Source organism: Ochlerotatus camptorhynchus, unplaced genomic scaffold (genome assembly GCF_037179485.1).
Source record: "Ochlerotatus camptorhynchus isolate MF236.1 unplaced genomic scaffold, CSIRO-AGI_Acam_v1.1 ptg000304l, whole genome shotgun sequence".
Taxonomy (NCBI): Eukaryota; Metazoa; Arthropoda; class Insecta; order Diptera; family Culicidae; genus Ochlerotatus; species Ochlerotatus camptorhynchus.
This window is the reverse complement of record NW_027040792.1, coordinates 35,551-59,442: the sequence shown is the minus strand read 5'-3', so window position 1 is coordinate 59,442 and position 23,892 is coordinate 35,551. Positions and strand designations below refer to the sequence as shown.

Here is a 23,892-nt window from a genome sequence, read left to right as displayed (position 1 = left end):
CACCAAGACATTCAAAGCACTCCAGAAACAATTTCAAAATTTTCCATGAATTAATAACAGTTCCAGATCTAGCGAAATTCTAGATAACGTTTAGAGCAATACGAAAGAAATTCAAACACGATTTTATGCGTTTACAAGGGTAATTTAAGAGAATTTTTGGAGCTAGAGGTCTGCAAAGGGAAATCTAGAGAACTTCTATGGCTTATCCAGAGGTATCAAAAGACAGAGCCAAATTATACCCCGAAGACGTTCAACGGTTCAACGGTCTTCGAGAATCTGTCCAGAGGAGTTCCATCAATGCTTGTAGCCCAGAGGTCTTCGAAAATAAGTCCAAAGAGCCCCCGGGCAAGTTTGTAAGCCTATGGTCAAATAATCGTAGCATGCTGTCTAGGAGGCTTCCAAGACATTTGCAAAGGTCTTCAAAGGTAAATCAAGGAGATTTTTGGGTCAGTCCAAAGACTTCCCGATACCATCGACGGACATGACTGTACTTGCGCTGTACTCCTTTATGCTAGTACCCCGATTCAGGTAGAATATACAAGGAGTGTGACCATGTCGGCCATAGGTTTAAGCCAAATTCAAATCATTTCAAGGTAATGTTTAAGGTTCAATTCAGAGGACGTTCAAAATTCTTTGAGAATAATTTTAAAGGACTTTTAATAGTTTCAAGGATCAGTTTTGAAGATTTCAGTCAATGTTTACTCCAAAGGTCTTCAAAGACAACTCCAGAGAGATTTTAGATCGAGTCCAGAGGTCTTCGGAAGCACCTCCGAGTCAACTTCAAAAGTCTTCAAAGATAATTTCAGAAGATTTTAAGAGTTCTAAGAGGTCTGCAAAGGCAAATTCAGAAAAATCTCGCGGCTTTTTGTATAATTCGTTTATTTGTTTAGGCTCATTCGCGTTAGCTTCACGGATCCGAAGTTCAGTTTAACAGTTGTTTAACCAAGTTTTCTTAAAACAAATGTTAGTCGAACATGGACCGATTACTCGCGGCTTTCTTGAGGTGGTAACAGGTGGAAGTGGGGCAAAGGACAAGAAATAGAACCATTTTTTCAACCAATTTTTTCCAAAAATCCGGGGGACTTTCTCCAAAAGTTCTGGGGTTTCCTCCTGGTGGTATTTATTTCAAAATTGCAATGGATTTTCTCCAAAAGTCCCGTGGGCATTCTTAAAGTCAAATAATTTCAAGAAGTAGTACAATGGTCTTCAAGGATGAGGCCTGAGCGGTTCAATCTATGACTTCAAAGGCATATACTGAGGGCAATTGGGTCAAGTTTAGAGATCTTCAAAGTCTTCGAAGAGGATTGTAAGATCTAGTCTTGGGGGATTTCGATGGTCAAAGGCGAGCCTTGACTTTCTAGAAATCATCGTAAGAAGTAATTGTGTACTAAAGCTGTTAAGCCGTAATTCCAGCTATATCTAGAAATCAGAAAGTCCCAGGAAATCTCTAGGATCAGTTCAAAAGCCTTCAAAGACAAGTCGTTAAAATCAGTCCAAGGAAAGACAAGAGGGTTTTCATGAATATAGGTTCTCAAAAAAAAAACGGGCCATAAGGAATATAATTAATTGAAAGTTCAGAGGCCTTTGAAGACAGAGGACTTTGGTCAAGTCTTGAGTACTACAATGAGTATGACCCGAGGATTTGAAAGCTATTTTAGACCGGTTCGCAAGTAAAAAAAACCGTCAAGGAGAAGGGCAGTGATCTTCAAAAATCAGTTTAGAAGATCTATTAACTCAAGTCTTAAGGTATTCCTGGTTGTAATCAAAAGGCTCAATCGCGTTAGCCTTACGGAGCTGATATAATTTTTGGTGTTTAAGTATAACTTAATACTACGTCTAGTAAGGGTGGACCTATTACTAGAGGTTGGCATTTTTGTGGGAGGATGGGAAACATCACAAGTTTTTAAATATAAGTTTTAGTACAGTTGAAGAGCTAATTTTGAGAACTTCCAAGACAACTGAAGAGGTTATCAAAGATAAGTCAAGGAAACACCACAGAGGCCTTCAATGAAAAGTCCAAATCACTCTCAGGGAAAGCCTAGCGGTCTTCAATCATTAGTCTTGAGGGATTTTCAAACTTGCCCTCCCCACGCCTATGCTGGAGAAACTTCAGGCGACACTCACCAGCAAAAGCCGACGTGCGATGTTTTATATTATTAAAATAAATGCACCCCCCATTCTCTCCTTCAAGTCCCTCCCCGTTCCCATTTCACATCCAAAAGAATGTTCTCCCATCCTAAAAAGAAAACCCATAAAAGAAACTTTCCAAATTCTTCTGCAGGTTTTGCCTACTGCTCCGCCACCGCCACATTTATTTAAGATAAGACATAATCAACAATAGTACGCCACAATACTCGGTTTGCGGCTGCCGCTCTCCATCCTAGGTCATGCCCAATGCTCGCTAGATCACGCTCTACCTGGTCCGCCCATCGTGCTCTCTGCGCTCCACGCCTTCTTGTGCCAACCGAATCAGTAGCGAACACCAACTTTGCAGGGTTGTTGTCCGGCATTCTTGCAACATGCCCTGCCCACCGCATCCTTCCGGCTTTGGCCACCTTCTGGATGCTGGGTTCGCCGTAGAGTGCAGCGAGCTCGTGGTTCATTCTTCGCCGCCACTCACCGTTCTCCTGCACACCGCCGAAGGTCGTCCTTAGCACACGAAAACTCCGAGTGCTTGCAGGTCCTCCTCGAGCATAGTCCATGTCTCGTGTCCATAGAGGACCACCGGTCTTATTAGCGTTCTGTACATGGTACATTTGGTGCGGGGGTGAATCTTTTTTGACCGTAGTTTCTTCTGGAGCCCGTAGTAGGCACGACTTCCACTGATGATGCGCCTTCGTATTTCACGACTCACATTGTTGTCAGCCGTCATTAAGGATCCAAGGTAAACGAATTCCTCCACTACCTCGAAAGTATCCCCGTCTATCGTGACATTACTTCCAAGACGAATCATGTCATGTTCGGTTCCGCCTACTAGCATGTACTTTGTTTTTGACGCACTCACCACCAGTCCAACCTTTGCTGCTTCGTGTTTCAGGCGGGTGTATAGTTCTGCCACCGTTCCAAATGTTCTTGCGATAATGTCCATGTCGTCCGCATAGCACACAAATTGACCGGATTTCGTGAAAATCTTACCCCGGTTGTTGAGCCCGGCTCGTCGCATTTCACCTTCTAGAGCAATGTTGAAGAGTAGGCATGAGAGTCCGTCACCTTGTGGATAGTTCACCCGAAACCCTTACGCAGTTTTGCACACCGTCCATCGTTGCTTTGATCAGTCTGATCAGCTTCCCAGGAAAGCCGTTCTCGTCCATGATTTTCCATAGCTCTGTGCGGTCGATACCGTCGTATGCCGCCTTAAAGTCGATGAACAAATGATGCGTTGGGACCTAGTATTCACGGCATTTCTAGAGGATTTGCCGTACGGTGAAGATTTGCCGGTCAGTGAAGCCGGCTTGATAACTTCCCACGAACTCGGTCATTTTAGGTGATACGACGGAAAATGATCTGGGATAGCACTTTGTAGGCGGCATTCAAAATGGTGATCGCTCTGAAGTTCTCACATTCCAAATGGTCGCCTTTCTTGTGAATGGGGCAGATCCCAGATCCTGACTATCATCCGGTGCAGGCAGGTGGCCAACTTTTCTGGGCCCATCTTGATGAGTTCGGCTGCGATACCATCCTTACCAGCTGCTTTGTTGTTTTTGAGCTGCTGAATGGAGTCCTTAACTTCCCTCAGCGTGGGAGTTGGGTCAGTTCTGTCCTCTGCTGCACTGACGTAGTCGTTTCCTCCATTGCGCTGGTCTCCCGTGCCTACGTTCTCCTCGCCATTCAGGTGCGCATCGAAGTATTGCTTCTACCTTTCAATCACCTCACGTCCGTCCTTCAAGAGGCTCCCGTCCTTATCCTTGCACATTTCGGCTCGCGGCACGAAGCCGTTGCGGGATGCGTTGAGCTTCTGGTAGAACTTCCGTGTTTCTTGGGAACGGCACAACAGTTCCATTTCCTCGCACTCCGCTTCTTCCAGGTGGCGTTTTTTCTCCCGAAAGATGCGGGTCTGCTGTTTCCGCTTCTGTTTATACCGTTCCACGTTCTGTCGGGTTCCATGCTGCAGCATTACCGTCCGCGCTGCGTTCTTCTCCTCCAAAATCGCTCTGCACTCCTCGTCGAACCATTCATTCCGTCGACTTCTTTCCACGTACCCGATGGTGCTCTCGGCTGCGTCGGTGATGACTGCTTTTACTGTACTCCAGCAGTCCTCTAGAGGGGGCACATCAAGCTCGCCCTCCTCTGGCAACGCTGCCTCGCTCACAATCTCACCACCGAACCCTGTGTGAAGTGCATACGGCGGTTCATCTGCCGTCTAGGTTCTCCGGCCGAAATCTATTCGAACAACGGCACCAACTTTCAAGGCGCCGATAGACTGCTGAAGGAGCAGTCTATCTATAAAATCTAGTTAATTCTGTTGCCGATACAAACACTAATTGGAGACAAATTTTTTTGAAGGTAAATTGCAAACAAAGGCAATATCTAATAAATTCCACATTTACAGCTTCGAGCAAACTCATATAAAAATAACGAGTTTTGCTGCACAGAATCTCCGAAAATTACTTCGTCAACAATCAGCTTCCGTGTTCCAGTGCAACGCCTCAAGCATCTGCCGGCTGTTTCCAGTTGAGAAGCACTTCTGATACTGCTGGTTCATAAAATCTCCGGGACGCACAATAGACCGCTCTTTGGAAGCTCCTGGTTCCTCCAGTCCAGTCTTGCCGATTCCTGCCAGCGTTCAGCATAGTCGCCCTGAACGTGTGGCTGGATATGAATCAGGAGTCTTCCACCTTATATTGACTAGTCACTGTCTGATGCCGATCAAATTTTCAGCAATTCGTACTATGTTAGCCATTGTGATGATGCCTCTGTAACTCCCAATCCTGGGAACCCGCAACGCGCCGTAGAAAGCCCCAATCCCTCCGTCACAGTCCTGCCATCAGCAGCCTTCGTTCATCATAGTCGTTCCGGACCTGCTGTCGGATGTGCAGAGGGGGCCTTCCAACCCACTCACTATGGTGAGTATTCAATCAGACTTGATGATGGTCAGTTATTGCCTGATGTATCTGTGATTTCCAGGGAGAGTAGTCGTTCGATTCTTTGCCGCAAGAAACGTGGTTCGATTATCGAACGCTTTCCAGTCAAGTCTTCGGTCCTGACTACGAGGTCTTCCGTTGCGATCGGAATCCTAACATCAGCCGTAAATCTACTGGTGGAGGAGTCCTTGTAGCTGTCCGTGGCGGGCTGAAGGCAAATGCCATCGAGAACGGCGACCCCGGCGTAGTGGTTAACATCCATACCTCTCACGCCAAAGTCACGAGTTCAAATCTCACCCCCGGACAAGTCACGAATGACCCAAGAGTGTTAAAGTGACTATAATAAAAAAAAAGATTCATGGAGCTATGTGGAGCAGGTTTGGACAGCCATCAATCTGGGTGATCGCCCACTATTTCTATGCGCTCTGTACATTCCACCTGATCGAGTGTTGACAAAGACAAAGCTTATGGTATTGTTTGTATGGTGTTTTTGCGCTGGTTTGATTAATGGTTTTTTATCATACGGGTTAGCAAAAAATTATTTTCTCCGTTGTGTATCGTTGCATAAACACGTCAGCAATCATCGAGAAGTGAAGTTCGTCGTGGAAATATCGTCTATAGTGTATATTTCGAGTTGTGAAATTAGTGCTGAATCAATTTCATATCGGAAATCTTGTGTTTACTGCTGTGTTATTGTTATCAAGATCAGAACTGCTGAATCCACCTCCACCGTTCGAGTGACGAGCGTATTAGAGCATCTCCACACGCGTGTTCAGTTGCTATCATATTCATCATGAGTTCTGCTTGTGACAAATGCGCAAAACCTGTTAAAGGCGATGAAGAGTCCGTTTCCTGCATGGCTTTCTGTGATAGGATAATACACATGAGGTGCGCGAACACGAAGCTGAACAAGGCTTTTCTAAACATTATCCACTCAAGTCCGAACTTGTACTGGATGTGTGACGAGTGCGTAACTTTGATGAAATGTGCCAGATTTAAAACAACAGTCTCGTCGTTTGGAAGCGCAATCAACTCTATTACCGAGGGGCAAGACATTGCACATGCTGAGATCAGACAGGAAATGGCCAAACAAGGACAGCAAATTGCTCAGTTGACGGGACGAATCGCGTCATCCTCTCCGACAAATCTGGATTCCGGAAATATCACCCATCAACCCCCATTGAAACGTCGCCGTGATGAAGCCCTACTGACTAGCAAACCACTTGGTGGTACTAAAGCGGTGACTGATGCTGATGTTCGGACTGTTCCTGAGCCTGCTGAGTTGTTCTGGCTGTACCTCTCCCGTATTCACCCTAGCGTGAAACCGGAATCAATTGAGAAGCTAGTCAAAACTAGCGTTCAGTGCGAAGATCCGGTAAAGGTTGTGCCGCTTGTGAAAAAGGGATCCGATACGAGTCGAATGAGCTTTATTTCGTACAAGGTCGGAATGGTTACAAAACTACGCGAAATTGCTTTGAGTTCGGATACTTGGCCAGAGGGGATTTTGTTCCGCGAATTCGAGGACACAAGTTCAAAAAACATGTGGTTGCCTCGTTTGAACACGCCGACCATCTCAATCTCTCCTGTTCCGGGTTCTTCGCATTATTCCACTCCCGTCGCCGGAATGGATGGCATTTAACTCCGAGATACATGCAGTGTTGCACAATCGAAGCTGCAGCATCACTTGATGAAGTCGATTTTATTCCCAATTCCTGTATACCAGAACGCACTGCCTGTCGCACTATGGGGGACCTCGTTCCGCTCGATCCGGTCGCGCACGCTGTTTCCAGTCATCATAGTCGTTCTGGCCCTGCGGTCGAGTATGGCGGTGAGGTCCCCCAACCTTCATGTTCAGGTAAGTATGCTTCCAGTAGCAACAGGTATTTGTCTGATCAGTTTTCGAGTTCCAGTGTTACGCCTTTAGATACCAAATCCTTCACCGACTTCCTCCTGTTGAGTAGCATTTCTGTTGCAAACGGCATTAAACAACCACTGTACAGCATGAGTCACCAAACTTCACGCCCGGGTCGCACTATGGACTGCATTTTGGAAGCCCCTGGTTCCTCTAGTCCAGTCCCGCTGATTCCTGCCAGCGCTCATCACAGTCGTCCCGCTCCTGTGACTAGATGTAGATCAGGGGTCCACAGGCAAGTACAAATGTGATCAAGACAATTCTTCGCCTGATATGCCTTCAATTTACAGCACGTCTTGCATTTCCAATGTTGCTTATTTCAATCCTGAACATCACGGTCTGCAGTCCACCACGGCTTCCTTTATAACACCGATTCTGAACATACTGCACCGAATCGTAGCTGTCACGTTTCTGAAACTGTCAGCCCAGAACGCATTGCCTACCGCCCCATGGAAGCCCCTAAGCCTCTCAACGCAGTCGTGTGTACTGATTCCTGTCAACGTAGTCGTGAGAACGGTGAAGGGGTCTTCCAACATTCGATTTCAGGCAAGTATGCGTTTATTGAAACCAATTCTTCGCCTGATCAGCCTCCACGTTTCAGCGCAACGTCTTCTTTACCACCGACTGAACCTTGCCTTTCCGAAGGCCAACCTATGTTATCCGATGGACTTGTGGTGTATTATCAAAATGTTCGTGTCTTGCGAACTAAAATTGACGACTTATTCTTGACTGCTGTTGAGTCCAACTACGATGCAATAGTTCTTACCGAGACCTGGCTAGATGATCGAATTCACTCAGCACAATTATTTGGCAGTAGGTTCTCAGTTTTTCGTAATGACCGTAACCGGATGAACAGTGCCAAATCACGCGGTGGTGGCGTCTTGATTGCGGTTTCCAAACGACTGAACTGTTGCCTCGATCCTGCTCCGGTTAGTACTTCTCTTGAGCAGTTATGGGTGAAGATTACGACGTTACACAACATGATAAGCATCGGCGTTATGTACCTTCCTCCTGACCGTAAATCTAATTTGAGCTGCGTTGAGAACCATATCAGTTCCATTGGTGCTGTATTGTCCCGATCACATCACAACGATCTAGCTCTGCTATTTGGCGACTATATTTCCGCGAATGATCATCCAACCATTGACATTCTTCGGTCGTACATACCTGCTTCCAACTGGTTTCCTTTTTTGTATGGTTTTAGCCTGCATGGTTTAATGCAAATTAATTATGTACCAAACAGAAACTCTCGGCTGCTTGATCTTGTGTTGGTGAACGAAGCCGCCGCAATAGAGTGCAGTGTCGCTGAGGCATCCAAGCCTCTGATACATCGAGACGCCGATCATCCAGCGTTGGAAGCATTCATCAATCGATCAGTTTCTGTTCTCTATGAAAACATCGTTGATGTACAAAGCCTGGACTTTCGTACAACTGACTACGTCGCATTGAATCACTCACTGGCCCAGGTAGATTGGCAGTCGCTTGACTTGTGTTCGTCCATTGATGAAGCCGTTAACTATTTCGACGAAGTTGTTAGCCGATTAATAATGGATTGTGTGCCTCTGAGGAGACCAGCATTGGACCTGCATGGTCCAATGCTCGATTACAACACTTGAAGCGTGTGAGATCGAAGGCTCTTCGAAAATACAGCCAGTCCCGTAATCCATTCACCAAGCGATTATTTTCGTTAGCAAGTAATTGCTACCGAATGTACAACCGTTTTCTATACAAGAAGTACTCAAGACGTATGCAGACCAATCTCCGGCGTAATCCTAAGCTATTCTGGACGTTTGTGAAGACAAAAAGGAAAGAGGATGGGCTACCGGTTGAGATTCATCTAAGCGATAAAAGAGCCAACACTTCTTTAGAGAAATGTAACCTCCTGGCTGAGCATTTCAAGAGTGTTTTCAACGATTCAACGGCATCGTTAAGCCAAGTTGCTGAAGGGATCAGAGATACTCCCAGTGACGCGTTCAGCTTTGATGTTTTCACGGTCACATTGGACCTCGTCGACTCTGCCATCCAGAAGCTGAAATTCTCGAACGCTGTTGGGCCTGACGGCATTCCATCGTCCATACTCAAAAGATGCTCAACAGAGCTTTCCTCTCCGCTTTCAAAGCTGTTCAATATTTCGTTACAACAAGGTGTATTTCCCTCTCGTTGGCAATCTACGTTCATGTTCCCGATTTTCAAGAAAGGAGACAAACAAAATGTGGAGAATTACCGAGGAATTACTTCACTTTGTGCCTGCTCGAAAGTATTCGAGATAATTATCAACGACGCTTTATTTGCCAGCTGTACCAACTACATTTCTCCTGACCAACATGGTTTCCACCCCAAACGTTCGGTCTCAACAAACCTCGCTCCTTTCATTTCCCTTTGCCTACGGAATATGGAGGCAGGGGCACAGGTGGACGTCGTATACACAGATCTCAAGGCTGCTTTCGACCGGGTTGATCATGCCATTCTAATTACCAAACTCGAGAAGCTTGGTGTTTCTCATGGACTCACAACGTTTGTTTGAATCGTATCTTACCAATCGAGAGCTTTGTGTGAAAATCGGGTCTGATCAATCGGAATATTTTTCTAACAACTCAGGCGTTCCTCAAGGCAGCAATTTGGGACCGCTGCTATTCTCCATATTCATTAACGAAATCGGTTTGATACTTCCAACTGGCTCCCGGTCATTCTATGAAGACGATGTCAAGATGTACGTGGTTGTGCAATGCTTCACTGACTGCCTGCGGTTGCAGCACCTGATCGATAGTTTCGAAGAGTGGTGCTCTAGGAATTTTCTCACGTTGAGTGTTCAAAAATGCAATATCATCACTTTCCATCGCAAGCTAAAACCTATTGCATTCAATTATACGATCGATAACCAACCTCTGCAGCGTGTGGACAACGTTCGTAATCTAGGAATTACACTTGATTCTGCGTTGACATTTAAGCTACATTACACGGATATCATAGCCAAAGCTAACAGGCAACTCGGATGCATCTTTAAGATCTCTTATGAGTTTCGGGATCCTACCTGCCTGACAGCTCTATATTGTTCTCTAGTGCGATCGATCTTGGAATTTGGTGTAGTAGTATGGTGTCCGTATGAAACAGTTTGGATAGCGAGGATCGAGTCTGTTCAGAGTAAATTCGTTCGTTACGCTCTTCGCCCTACCCTACGAAGATCGTTGCCAACTACTGGGTATTGAAACTCTTGAACGTAGGCGGAAGATTAACCAGGCAGTTTTTGCAGCAAAAGTGCTGATAAGCGAAATCGACTCTCCCGGGATTTTGGCTGAACTCGAAATCTATGCACCTGAACGAGTTCTACGATCGAGAAGTTTCCTGCATCTCGGACCCCGTGCAGCTAATTACGGATTACATGATCCAATAAGGTCTGCCCGTTTCAATGAATTCTATGTTTTTTTTTTTTGATTTCAACTGCACAGTGGAAACATTTCGTCAACGGATTCAACGTAGTCTGCTGGATAGGTGACGATACGGTTCGACACATGCAACTGCTTTCAAGCAGCAAATTGTTGCAAGACGGTGAGTAGCTATCCATTAATGTACATCTGATGAATTTTGCTACCTGTTTAATTTTTTGTTCCCGATCAACTCTGCGATGACGGCCTCGACTGATCCAAGGACAACTCCATGCCATAGGACGAGGTTATTTTTTTTATGATGAAGACCATAGTATTTGTTGCGAACGCCCCTCGTTTGTGAGCCTACCTCCAAATCAACACTTCGGTACCAACTGAACAAGCGAAAGCTGACAAAACGAGATAATGGAGAAGAACAAAGAGTGCTGATAACAAAGCTGAATTGGTGTGACACGATGTCGAAAAAGATTATCTAAATTTATTTGCCTAATTTTCGCGTATATATTTACATTTAAACCTAAATTTGTTTGCATTTAAACCTAAATTTGTTATTCTACACATGCAGTGAGTTGAACAAATAACAGTTTTGTTTATTGAAGTGCTAATTAAAATGAAATTTATTATCCTAGAAATTGTTATAGGTTAAATTGATTTGCACTCTGCCTTGAGCCGCCTCTAGACAGAAAAGAAAACTAAAGTTATTCTGCACAAACCGGATTCCCTAAGCCTAGCGTTACATAGATCCCATTCCGGGTTAAACAATGAAAGAAGATTACAAAACGTAAGTTATAAGATCATAGTAATTATTGTATTCTAAAACGCATATTTTTTTTAGGAAACTTTAACGCAACACATAATAAATACGTTTAAAATTTCGGAGCTGACTTCTCTATTAGTTGCATAAGCAACATCTTAAAGTTTCGTTTTTCCCGGATCAAGTATCTATAGCGATGCCACGTCGGCCGCAACCACTGGAAGAAGACAGCCTGGAACAGAATTGTCCTCTCTGTGGGTTGCCTGATTCTAGCCAGATGGTCAGCTGCGAAGAGTGCCAACGGTGGTTTCATTTTGTATGCGCTAATGTGAGTGACGATTACGATTGGAGCTGTCAGAGATGCCGTAGCGCCAGATTCCCTGCTCCAGTACCAACTGCGTCATTCTCGATGCCGCCAGTACATATACCAGCCGTTGAATCCGAAACGCAGTCATTAGTACCACCTCTAGTCTCGCTTCCACCAGGAGGACCAAGTACGTCCTATGAAGCGCTCCCGTTTGTGAATGCCCAACAAGTCAAGCATACATTCCACCAGTCAGCCAGACGACATCGACCTATAATAGGGCGTACGATCCTAGGTATACCTGTGGTAGTCACGTATACTTTCCGCAGATTGAACCAATCATGACAACTGCTCCGTCCGTACCAACATTACAGCCGAATCATGTTTCTCAGATGCCTATGGATTTGAGGCTCCGTTACCTGGAAGAAGAACAGGCTCTCGAAAGGAGACATCTGCTACAACGGTACCGTTTATTGATGGACGCACCACAAGTTGAGCCGCCGATTACAACAATTCCACTGGTTGGATTACACAGCAGTGATTCAGCACACCCAACCAGTCAGCATCAGTCATTCCCGGATTTTCCACGAGTGCATATTGTGCAATCACCTCCCGCTCCAGTTTTTCCAAACCCACAGTACCATTCTTCCCCGGTTCAAAACCCACGAAGGTCTAGCAGGCCGCTTCAGACTGGTATCAGTTCGCAATTCCAACCTTCACCAGTACAACAAACTCGTCCGAGCATTCCAGGATTCCGTAATGAAGATCATCTGCAAGCAACTGGATTCGGGAACGAATCGGCTTTACTCAACAGAAGTCAAATGGCTGCGCGCCAAGCCGTATCTAAGGACCTCCCGGAGTACAACGGTGATCCGGAACAGTGGCCGTTATTTATTGCTACATTTGACAGTACAACACGTATTTGTGGCTACACCCCGGAAGAAAATATGATACGGTTACAGAAATGTCTCAAGGGCAAGGCACTCAAAGCAGTGAGGTGTCAGTTGTTACACCCGAGGAACCTAGAAAACGTTTTGACAACCCTCAAAATGTTGTTTGGCCGTCCCGAGATTATAGTTCATTCCCTCATACAGAAGATTCAGCTCCTGCCAGCACCGAAAGCTGAGAAACTTGGCACACTGGTCGACTTTGCTATCGCCGTGAGGAACATGGTAGCGACAGTGCAAAACTGTGATTTGGAAGAGCATCTCTGCAACATCTCTCTTCTACAAAGTCTTGTGGATCGCCTACCACCAATGATCCGCCTCAACTGGGCAACTCACCGCCAGAATCTGTACCGAGTTACACTCTCACAGTTCAGCGACTGGCTGTATAATCTCGCTGAGGCGGCTAGTAGTGTAACGATCCCACAAATTCAGAGTGTTCCTGAAAAGCCCCGGCATGCACGAAAGGATGACGGTTTTTTGAATGCTCACACTGAAACTGCTCCGAAACCAGAGGTGGATTCAAATGGTTTAATCAATTCAAGCACTTGTGCCGTTTGTCAAGGAAAGTGTGAAGCCGTAGAATACTGCAAACAGTTTTTGATTCTCGACCATCCTTCGCGGTGGAATACGATACGTGAGTATAAGCTATGCCGGTGTTGTTTAGGAAAGCACCAGGGTCCGTGTAAGTTTACTAAAATGTGTGGGAAAAACGGATGCACGTTCAAACACCACCGGTTGCTGCATAATGATGCCAAGGATAAGCACTATTCCCCTACTTCTACTGCAGAGTCGAAAAGCGGTCCAAGCCATCAAAACGCCGCCGAGCATACCTGCAACACTCATCGAGGAAACAGCAATTCCGTACTTTTTCAGTACATTCCCGTCACGCTTCACAATAAAGGAGCACGAATCTACACCTTTGCCTTCCTCGATTGTGGGTCTTCGTTAACGTTGCTAGAAGAGGGGCTAGCGTCGGAGTTACAGCTGCAAGGTGAGAAGCATCCGCTATGTCTCCGGTGGACCGCTGATACATGCCGATACGAGGACGCGGCCATGAGGGTATCACTCGAAATTTCTGGGACACGTAATGAAAAAGTCAAACATCGACTCGCTGACGTTTACACCGTGAAGGAATTGAAGCTACCTTCTCAGTCCCTACCATTTGAGGAGCTTTCCACGAAACATGCGTACTTGCAAGGGATACCCGTGGACTCTTACACAAACATGCAGCCTCGTATCCTAATTGGTATGAACAACATACGAGTAGTTCATCCGTTGGAAAGCCGTGAGGGTGCAGAACACGAACCCATAGCAGCCAAGACCAGATTGGGATGGATGGTGTACGGAACGTGCCCTTCTGGAGGCAGAGCGTGCTCAAATACCGCACCGCATAGTTTCCATATGTGTCATCACTCTTCAGAAGCTGACGTCGAACTGAATTCAGTGGTCAAGGACCATTTTGCACTCGAAAACCTGGGCATTGCGAAACTGGAAAAGCTGCTTTTGTCAACGGAAGATGAACGCTCTGCAAAGATGATGCGTTCAGTGACGAAGTTCGAGAATGGAAGATTTCGAACAGGACTGCTGTGGAAATTCGACGACATTCGGCTACCTGACAGTAGGCCGATGGCATTGAGACGTCACCATTGCCTGATGAAAAGAATGGAACGTGATTCGAGCTTGGCTGAAACACTTAGAGCCAAGATGGACGATTACATGCAGAAGGGTTACGTTCGCAAATTGTCTCCAGAGGAATTACGAGAACCCAAGGATCGCATATGGTACTTGCCAATATTCCCTGTATTCAACCCGAACAAGCCAAACAAAGTTCGGATCGTTTGGGATGCAGCGGCGACTGTGGGTGGAGTCTCCTTCAACTCTGTCCTCATGAAAGGACCAGATCTTCTGACAGCGTTGCCGTTTGTGCTGTACAGATTCCGGGAGCGGCCGATTGCAGTTTCTGGGGACATCGCTGAGATGTTCCTCCGTATGCTGATGAACCCACTTGACCAGCACTGTCAACGGATTTTCTGGTGCAACCGGGATGGTACGACTGGCGAATACGTCGTTACGGTGATGACGTTTGGCGCTAAGTGCTCACCGAGCTGCGCCCAGTTCATTATCAACGAAAACGCAGCACGATTCGCAGTACAGTTTCCAGAGGCTGTTGAAATCATCAAGAAAGGCCACTACGTCGACGACATGTTGGTAAGCGTCGACACCGAAGAAGAAGCAATAAAGCTAGCGAAGGATATCCATTACATCCATCTACAGGGCGGGTTCACCATGAGGAACTGGATTTCAAATTCTCCATCAGTTGTGCAAGCGCTAGGTGAAACTGGAACAGCTGAGAAAAGTTTGGACGTGAACAACGAAGCAGTACTGGAGAAGGTCCTCGGAATGTGGTGGGACACCAAGACGGATACCTTTCGGTACAAACTTTCCACTGAACGGAACCAAGAGCTTATTTCTGGCCTCAAACATCCCACGAAACGAGACGTACTACGCGTAATGATGTCGGTGTACGACCCTCTCGGCTTGATATCCCACTACATGGTATACTTGAAATTGCTGTTCCAAGAGATTTGGAGAGAGGGATCTTCATGGGATGACGAAATCGGCGTGAGGCAGTTGATGAAGTGGAAGAACTGGCTGCAACTTCTACCGGAAGCGGAATCGGTGCGAGTTCCACGATGTTACCATCTATCTTATTCGCGTGGCAGAGAACGTACAGTAGAATTGCATACGTTTGTGGATGCCAGTGAACTTGGATACGCTGCGGTTTGCTATTTTCGGTTCATTGAAGGAGATAAAATCTCTTGTTCGTTAGTCGGATCGAAAAGTAGAGTTGCCCCGATCAAATTTCTATCAATTCCACGGCTTGAACTCCAGGCAGCGGTGATAGGCACCCGTTTAGCACGAAGCGTTGAGGATGGACATTCGATCAAGATTGATCGACGGATTTTTTGGACGGACGCCCGTGATGTAATTTGTTGGCTCAAGTCGGATCACCGAAAATACTCCCAGTTCGTCGCCTTTCGTGTCGGGGAAATATTAGAAGCTACAGATATCGGAGAGTGGAGGTGGATACGAGGAAAAATCAATGTTGCCGATGAAGGTACGAAATGGGATCGTTTACCGAGTTTCGACATCAGCTGCCGCTGGTTTGCGGGTCCACCATTCTTGTCGAAGCCGAGATAGGAATGGCCCGAAGCATCAATCAACGAAGAAACTGCAGAAGAACTCCGGCCGCGATTGCTACATCACCACACCCAGATAGCCGGAGATTTTCTGCGTCCGGAAAACTATTCCAATTTGAGCCACCTACAGCGACTTACCGCTCTCGTGCAGCGATTTCCTGTCAATCTTCAGCGGAAACTGAAGGGTGAGAAACTTCTTCGAGGACCACTGACCAGCGAAGAACTGCTAGCGGCGGACAATTATCTGTATAAGCGCGCTCAATGGGCATGTTACCAGGATGAGATGGCGACATTGTCCGCAGGTAAGCCAAATTTACCCAAAACTAGTTCTTTGTTCAAGGTCAGCCCGTTTATTGATAATGCGGGCGTGATGCGCATACGTAGTCGTATCGACGTTTGCGATTTTGCTGACGAAAAGACGCAGTTCCCGATTGTACTACCACGTCGTAACCCGCTCACAAATTTAGTGCTTCAGAACGTCCACGAAAAGTACCACCACCAGTGCAACGAAACCTTCGTTAACGAAGCTCGGAAGAAGTTCAACATTCCAAGAGTACGTGTGGAGTGTGACAGAGTCCGTAGAGAGTGTTCCCGTTGTAAAATCCGACGGGCTGAGCCTGATCCTCCTATGATGGCGAACCTCCCGAAAGAGCGACTAGCAGCCTTTGTTCGACCCTTTTCTTACGTAAGGGTTGACTATTTCGACCCGTACCAGGTCACCGTTGGGCGGCGGTCCGAGAAACGTTATGGAGTGTTAGTTACTTGCTTGACTACACGGGCGATCCATATCGAGATAGCCCACTCTCTCTCAACGGACTCGTGCATAATGGCCCTACGCAATTGCTTCTCCAGACGGGGAACTCCACTGCAAATAATAAGCGACCGAGGGACCAACTTCGTGGGCGCATCAAAGGAACTCATGGAGGCATTAGCGAACGTCGACAATAACAAAATAATGGCTGAGTTCACTACGGCGTCTACTTCGTGGAGCTTCAACCCACCTGCGTCGCCACATATGGGTGGCATATGGGAGAGGATGATACAGACGGTCAAAAAGGTTCTAGCCGAAATCAAACCGAAACGTTTACCAACCGACGAAGTCCTAAAGAACCTGATGGCTGAAATAGAAAACGTTGTAAACAGCAGACCATTGACTCATGTTCCTGTCGACGATGAATCGTCTCCCGCATTGACACCGAACCACTTTTTAGTTGGATCATCGAATGGTTCTGTGGTGGCGCTAATTAATCAGTCACCCTATCATCTGGCTACCCTGTGAGGGAGCTGTCAGTTGCGAACTGAATCAAAAAGTGTAAACCACGTGAAGAGGAATAAAGTTGGATTTTATTGATTAATTCCGTCGCGTTATTACTTTCTCGTCATTTCCGTCCCACATTTGGTGACCCCGACGTGCTGTCCTGGAATACAAAATACCAACAATGGTGAAAGATTTGCGTCGTTTTCTGGCATTGATTAACGTCTACAAACGATTCGTACCTCACGCTGTGGAAATTCAGGAACGATTACGAAAGCTTATTCCTGACAATCGAAAAAACGATAGCAGAAAAATTTCATGGGACGAAGAAGCATCTCGTTGTTTCGAACGTTGTAAGCAGTCACTAGCTGAGGCAACATTGCTTCACTATCCTGACGCCTCAAAGCCTCTTGGACTTATGGTAGACGCGTCTAACTGCGCAGCGGGTGCCGTTTTGCAGCAATTCGATAGTGGAAGCTGGAAACCCATCGGATTCTTTTCTCAAAAATTTTCTTCGAGCCAACAGAAGTACTCAACCTTCGGAAGAGAACTTACAGCTGCAAAAGAAGCGGTGAAATACTTTCGACATCTTGTCGAAGGGCGACAATTCACAATTTTCACTGACCACTTTCCACTCACTTATGCCTTAACCACGAATCCGAGCAGTCGGCTTCCCCACGAAGAACGGTATCTGGCATTTATAGCAGAATTCACGAGTGATATTCGCCACATAAGTGGAAAGGATAATATCGTTGCAGACGCTCTTTCAAGAGTTGATGCTGTAACAGCCGGGATTGATTTTGATGTGATCGCCAAGGACCAACAAAATGATCAGCAACTGAAGAAACTTTTGTCGTCCAAAGATACTTCCTTGAAGCTCGAATCTCGGACATTCCCTCATTTGCGTTCACCGTTAATTGTTGATGTATCCACTAACAACAATATTCGTCCTTACGTTCCAGAGAACCACCGGGCCAGCATAATGTCACAACTTCATGGGTTAGCTCATCCCGGTGCACGTGCTACAAGGCGATTGATCGTAGATCGGTTTGTTTGGCCCTGCATGAATAAGGATATCTGTCAATTTGTCAGGACATGCCAGCAGTGTCAACGTTCAAAGATAACTAGACATACCGTAGCACCATTCTCAAGCTTCGACATACCTAAGGCACGCTTCCGGAACATCCACATAGACCTCGTTGGACCACTTACGCCTTCTTGTGGACATCGTTACTTGCTGACGATCATTGATCGTTTTTCACGATGGGCTGAAGCAATTCCACTGAGCGAAATGACTGCGCCAACCGTCGCCAAGGCTTTATACGCGGGTTGGATATCTCGTTTTGGGACTCCAGAGACAATCACATCCGACCAAGGGCGGCAGTTTGAGTCGGAGGTATTCAAGGAACTCACGCGTTTGCTTGGCGTACACCATATTCACACCACTGCATATCATCCGCAGTCAAACGGAATCATCGAACGATTTCACCGTACACTAAAAGCATCTCTTATGTGTGCAGGTGGGCGTGATTGGCACGACCGCCTTCCTTTGGTTCTGCTAGGACTTCGATCGGCTTATCGAGAGGACTTAAAGTGTTCATCTGCAGAACTAGTATATGGTCAAGCACTCAGGATTCCGGGAGAATTTTATGATCCTCCTACAGCAAACGTCGATCGTACTGAACTATCCAGTTTTCTGCACAAAACATTCAGCGAACTAAATGCGCCTACTCCGACTCACCATGCAAAGGAAAGGCCGTTTGTGCATCAAAAATTGAAGGATTGCAGTCATGTCTTCATTCGGGTGGACTCAGTCAAGAAACCGTTCCAGCAACCTTACGAGGGACCCTACCAGGTTTTAAAAAAAACTGACAAATTTTTTGAAATCTCAATTGGAGGAAAACAGCGCACCATATCAATCGACCGTATTAAACCTGCTTTCTTATGTAATAGCAGCTTCTCCAATCACCCCCAGGACGATAAGAAAACTGTAGTTACACAATCAGGACACAGGGTTCGTTTCCTAGTGTAACTGGAGGGGCATATGTGGTGGCGCTAATTAATCAGTCACCCTATCATCTGGCTACCCTGTGAGGGAGCTGTCAGTTGCGAACTGAATCAAAAAGTGTAAACCACGTGAAGAGGAATAAAGTTGGATTTTATTGATTAATTCCGTCGCGTTATTACTTTCTCGTCATTTCCGTCCCACATTTTAAACCTTTAGTGCCATATGATGATAGTGCTTTGGCTATGCGGCAGTCCTGGAAAACATCACAAATTCTGGCCAACTATTTTTGGAAACGCTGGGTTCTTGAATACACTCCTGTAATCACCCGCCGAGCTAGGTGGTTCAACCCTGTAAAACCGATTGCTGTTGGAAACATTGTAATTGTCGTCGATCCCAGCTTCCCAAGGAACTGCTGGCCTAAAGGCAGAGTAGTCGCAGTCAAGACTTCGAAAGATGGGCAAACCGGCGACATGATTCCATTGAAATCCATGCGTTAGAGTTTGATTCTCCGAGCCCCTTTTGGCGATGAACGTTTTCCAGTTGTTTGGAGGTGATAGCAACCAATGCAACGTGACAGTCGAGTCGCACCAGTAGAAAGAGTCTCAGCTGCAGTTCAGGAGGCATAGTTCTTGCATCAGCATTTTCCTCGGACGACGATCGGCGCTGCAAGCCCTAGTGAACATTGGTTTAGTCCTTGGAGCACCTCTAGCCTATTCGAAGCCCACTTTCGTAAAACGAAGCCACCTTTCCTAAGAAGATCGTCTAGTTCTTTTCGCAGCTTGATGGCTTCTTCGACGGTTTGAGCACCTGCAACGCAATCGACTTAGAATCGGACTACTTCGGAGCAGGCAAGATGCCTCTTGGAGGCAATACATTTTATTCGTGCTACGTACGAATTTCCACCGTTCGTCAACTAGATCACAACATAGGACGATACATCCTGGCCGAAACCGTTGGTATTATAAAATGTTTTGAAATTCTTGAGAAGGTTCCTTGCTTGATGCTTGATACTAGGATTTCATAATTCCCGTACTATTCCAGTTTTTCCAGGAAAAATAAAACTCCCTGAAGATTCCAGGGATTGCTCAGCGCGTGGTTTCTCCTGGGCCGCGTTTTCCTAGATTCGTCGTTCCTCTTCCAATCGCTGCAAATCTAGCTCGATCCTAGCTGCTCGATAGCTCGAAGCTGTAGATCTTTATTTTTATTAAGAAAGACACAATTGACACCGTCTTCAACCAGAGGTTTCACAGACTTAATACTAGACGACGGGCAACACCCCGTAGACCAGTACTAAGTAGAGAAATTTTCTTTTACGAAATGTACCACCGGCAGGAGCAGAAATCGAACCAACCAGTTATGGCAACTCCAGAATTTCTCAAGGTCGTAATCATAAGTTGGTCCGTTCGTCGCCGATTCCGTGTACTCAATGTAGACACCGCCCGAAGATCCTTCAGTTCAACCACTGACTGGTTCGAATGTTCCTCTCTATAGAAAGAAGACATAAGGGTCCGCCAGTCTGAGCCAACTTGGGAAACACTCGGTTGGATCACGAGCTTGTACTCATGTTTCTAGATTCTTTTAATGCGGCAGGCCCATAACCTGTAGAGAGCAGCTGAAGAGGTCTGTCTTTGGTGTCTTTGGCAATCGTTGGAAAAGAATCTTATGAGCTTATGGAGGGGTGGAGCCTCAAACTTTAACCTAGGTTAAAGTGAAAAACACTATGGAGCTTAGACTAGTGCTTGGGCCTCCTGCAATCCAAACATTGCGATTTGTTCTAATCCAATTATATGAATGGACCTCGGTGTTATCCCAATTCTATTATATTTAATTGGTAAGGACAGTACCAAAATGTCGCTGGAAATTGTTTGTTTGATGTTGCAGTGCTATTTTTCGCACGAATTGATGTCAAGTAAGCAAATTTGGAATTATGTCATGATTTAGCCCATCACAAAAAGACTCCTGGGTTGCACACAACCGTCAAAAATATCCAGAGTTGATCATTTCTGGTTTAAGTTCCCATTTGTTTTAACCACATATTCTACTACATACCCAATCAACACTTTGATTTTTTATAGTTCGTTAAAGATGGCAATTCAAACTGCATTCTTATCCTGTGGTTCTAATTGTACCTAAAAAGGGAACTGCACTCTTTAGCACAAGTATTCATACTCACCAACCAAGACATGAAAGGACGATTCTCTTCGTCGCTCTCCAGCTCCCGAATCGATGAATCTGCTACTGTAGATGCTGAACCTTTTCAAGCATTAAAATGACCGCTCCTCACGCACCAAACTTTTTAGAACCAGTCTGACCGCACCAAACTGTTTCTCCTATATTTTTTCCCCCAAACCCAACCTTTGGCACCTTCGTATGATCCGATTCGACCGACCGATGATAGGCAGTGTATGTCACAGCCAGAAGCAGATTAGGCAATTCCTTGCCTTGTCCTATCTCTTCCAACACACGACTTTAAGCTGTTTTCCCCTGATACGCGTCCGCGAAAAAAAACAACAAATAAAAGAACGATGCAACAACTTAAATATGGCTGCCAATTATCTCGCGAGCACTAGCTAATTTATCAAGACGACATCGCCTTTCCCGGAGCGAGATTCACGCAATCTTTTCCCTATCTCCGTGCACGATCGATCCGCGCGGATCGGTAGCATAATAATTCTACCCGAAGACTATGCCCTCTCTCTCTCTCTCTCTCTGCAGGGTTTTACAAATTTCCGCAATTTTTCTTCCGATCAACTTATTCTACCGAACAGCGAAATTTTCCAAATTCCTAATCAATTATTCCTAGCGATTTGATTCGATTAAACATAATTACAGTGATTTTTTTCTAATCGTTTCCCGGTTTTGCACTAGTCGCGTTAATCGCAATGCCAATTCACAATCGAGACTTCCCGGAGGATAAGAAAATCGATCTTTTTCGTATTCCACCAAGTAACCAATAACCGTTCCGAATAGAATAACCCGTGAGGAAAATAATCTTTTTTTCACACCGTCGTCCGATTTTCCGTTTTTCCTCAGACAGTCAGAGCTTCGAGCGAGCCACCACAGGCTGTGTTGATTTTTTGTTTCTTGTTGTTTTTGTTGAGAATCTGCTGCGGAACTTCTTCTTCCGTCGTCTGGCGCACACACACACACACACGCGCGCGCGCTCGGACAATATTTTGACAGTTTGTTCTGCTTTGCTTTACGATTCGTTGTTTTTCATCCTCGCACAACTACAACAGCCATCAAGAGAACCGTCGTCGCCGGCGCACAAGCAACACCAACACGACCACACGACCGAGTGCCCCATGTTGGTGTGATGCGAAAAAGTTCGGAAATTTCACTTTCATTCACAACTTGCGGCTCGATTTTTCGAAATTTTAACGAAATCACAATTTTTGTCTCCGGAGGAACACTTTCCGCCAGGAACGGGCGATGATAGAATCGATTTTTCCTAGGAAAATCTTCGTCCAAAAGGGCACTGAATTTTCGGGTGAACCTACGGTGAGGTACCGTCTTTCGCACACTTGCAAAGTACAACCCATAGGCGGTTACTCGGGTGCTGGAAACCCTATCGGTGAGGGACAGGGAAGTGAGTGAGATCTATACACGCTGATTGAATGTTAACCGTCCGCTGAGTGATACACATACCTATAATTGACCGTTTTGTCAAGCAGTTTTGGCGTGACTTTCTACCAGCGATTTCACAAAATTGGACCAACTAGATTCTATTTTTTTATGAAACGCACACATGTTGGCTACTTTTCTCGTGGTTCTAGAAAAAAAATCTCAAAATAATATTTTATTTCAAAGTTCGAGTGATAGTAAACGTTATTTGAACTGCTTGACAAAGTGGTCAATTCGGCAGCAGGGATTTGTACCTAAATTATCTTGCAACCCTTGCTAGAAGCTAGCATTTCACATTACTTTTATTTTTGATTCGATTTACGTGCAAAATGATAATTGATTGCATCGCAGTATTTTGCCCATTTCTTGGTGCCATTAATTAACCAACTAAGATCAATTAACCACTTCATTCGAGCAGTTAAAATGACGTTTACTACCACTCGAGCTTTGAAATAAAACATTATTTTGAGATTTTTTCTTCTAGAACCACGAGAAAAGTAGCCATCATTTGTGCGTTTCATAAAAAAAATAGAAGTTAGTTGGTCCAGTTTTGTGGAATCGCTGGTAGAAAGTCACGCCAAAACTGCTTGACAAAGTGGTCAATTAATCAATAGAGTTAGAATCGAGGTTAGAATATTGTTTTTGATTCCAAAAACTAGTTGAATTTGGGAAGCACACGAAACATAAAGGTGATTGCATTTCTGTTCGATTGGAAGTTCATTTGGCTCAAAACATTCTCTCCGCCCACCTCTTCCTCTGAGTATTTCCAACAATCAATACGAAACTAACGATTTCAAATTGGCTCACTACTTGACTAGCCTATTGGTCCCAAGCAAATCGATTAACGTACCCCATTCTAGTATAAATTCCAGTACTACACTATGTTTGTTTTGATTCGCTATGATAGTTTGACAGATAAAATGAGGGGTTCGAGGATTTTCCTAAGTTTCGAGGGGTGAATCGATTAGCTTGGGACCGAAGATAGTACCAGAGCTGAGCCAAAAAGTTGAGCTCGTTTCTTCGGGACCTTCTGGTCTTAGAGTTACCTCTATGGTATTTCTACCATGATTGGGTTGTTTAGGGGTACTGATATAAAAACATATTAAAATGGAACCGAAATCCAAAATTTCATCAACTTTGGTACACCGCAACTATTTTAAATAAGTACGATTACATTAGCAAAAATCACCATATTAGCACCCCTTGGTGGGACTTTGTGTGGGAGCGAGCTGTCAACGAATAGATTTAGCAACCGGTGAACACTCGTGTTTATTTCAGTTACCATGGAGACGTAATTTGTGATTAGTCCCGGTCCCTTTCAAATTGTATCATTATTTATGAACGGCCTTATATTTGAAATGACGTTTCATATTCATCTAGTGATGTCCGATTTTCATTCGAATAATCGTTTAATCGATTAACGA

The 23,892-nt window shown here is 45.4% G+C and overlaps 1 protein-coding gene across 1 annotated transcript; it reads left to right on the top strand.

Annotated features, from left to right (window-relative positions):
• Positions 1 to 14,085: 14,085 nt before the first annotated feature.
• On the top strand, positions 14,086 to 16,860 carry LOC135707112 (uncharacterized). Its single transcript, XM_065228843.1, has 3 exons — positions 14,086 to 15,060; positions 15,658 to 16,134; positions 16,297 to 16,860. The coding sequence occupies exons 1-3, from the start codon at positions 14,086 to 14,088 to the stop codon at positions 16,858 to 16,860; spliced, it is 2,016 nt and encodes a 671-aa protein (XP_065084915.1).
• Positions 16,861 to 23,892: the final 7,032 nt, after the last annotated feature.

What these genes read in the sequence shown, in the direction of transcription:
- LOC135707112 (XM_065228843.1), top strand. Translation starts at nt 14,086, where the DNA reads ATGGACGATTACATGCAGAAGGGTTACGTTCGCAAATTGTCTCCAGAG. An exon ending in TTCTACCGGAAGCGGAATCG is followed by an intron (nt 15,061 to 15,657) that starts GTGCGAGTTCCA and finishes CACCACACCCAG; the next exon opens with ATAGCCGGAGATTTTCTGCG. An exon ending in AGAAGTTCAACATTCCAAGA is followed by an intron (nt 16,135 to 16,296) that starts GTACGTGTGGAG and finishes GACCCGTACCAG; the next exon opens with GTCACCGTTGGGCGGCGGTC.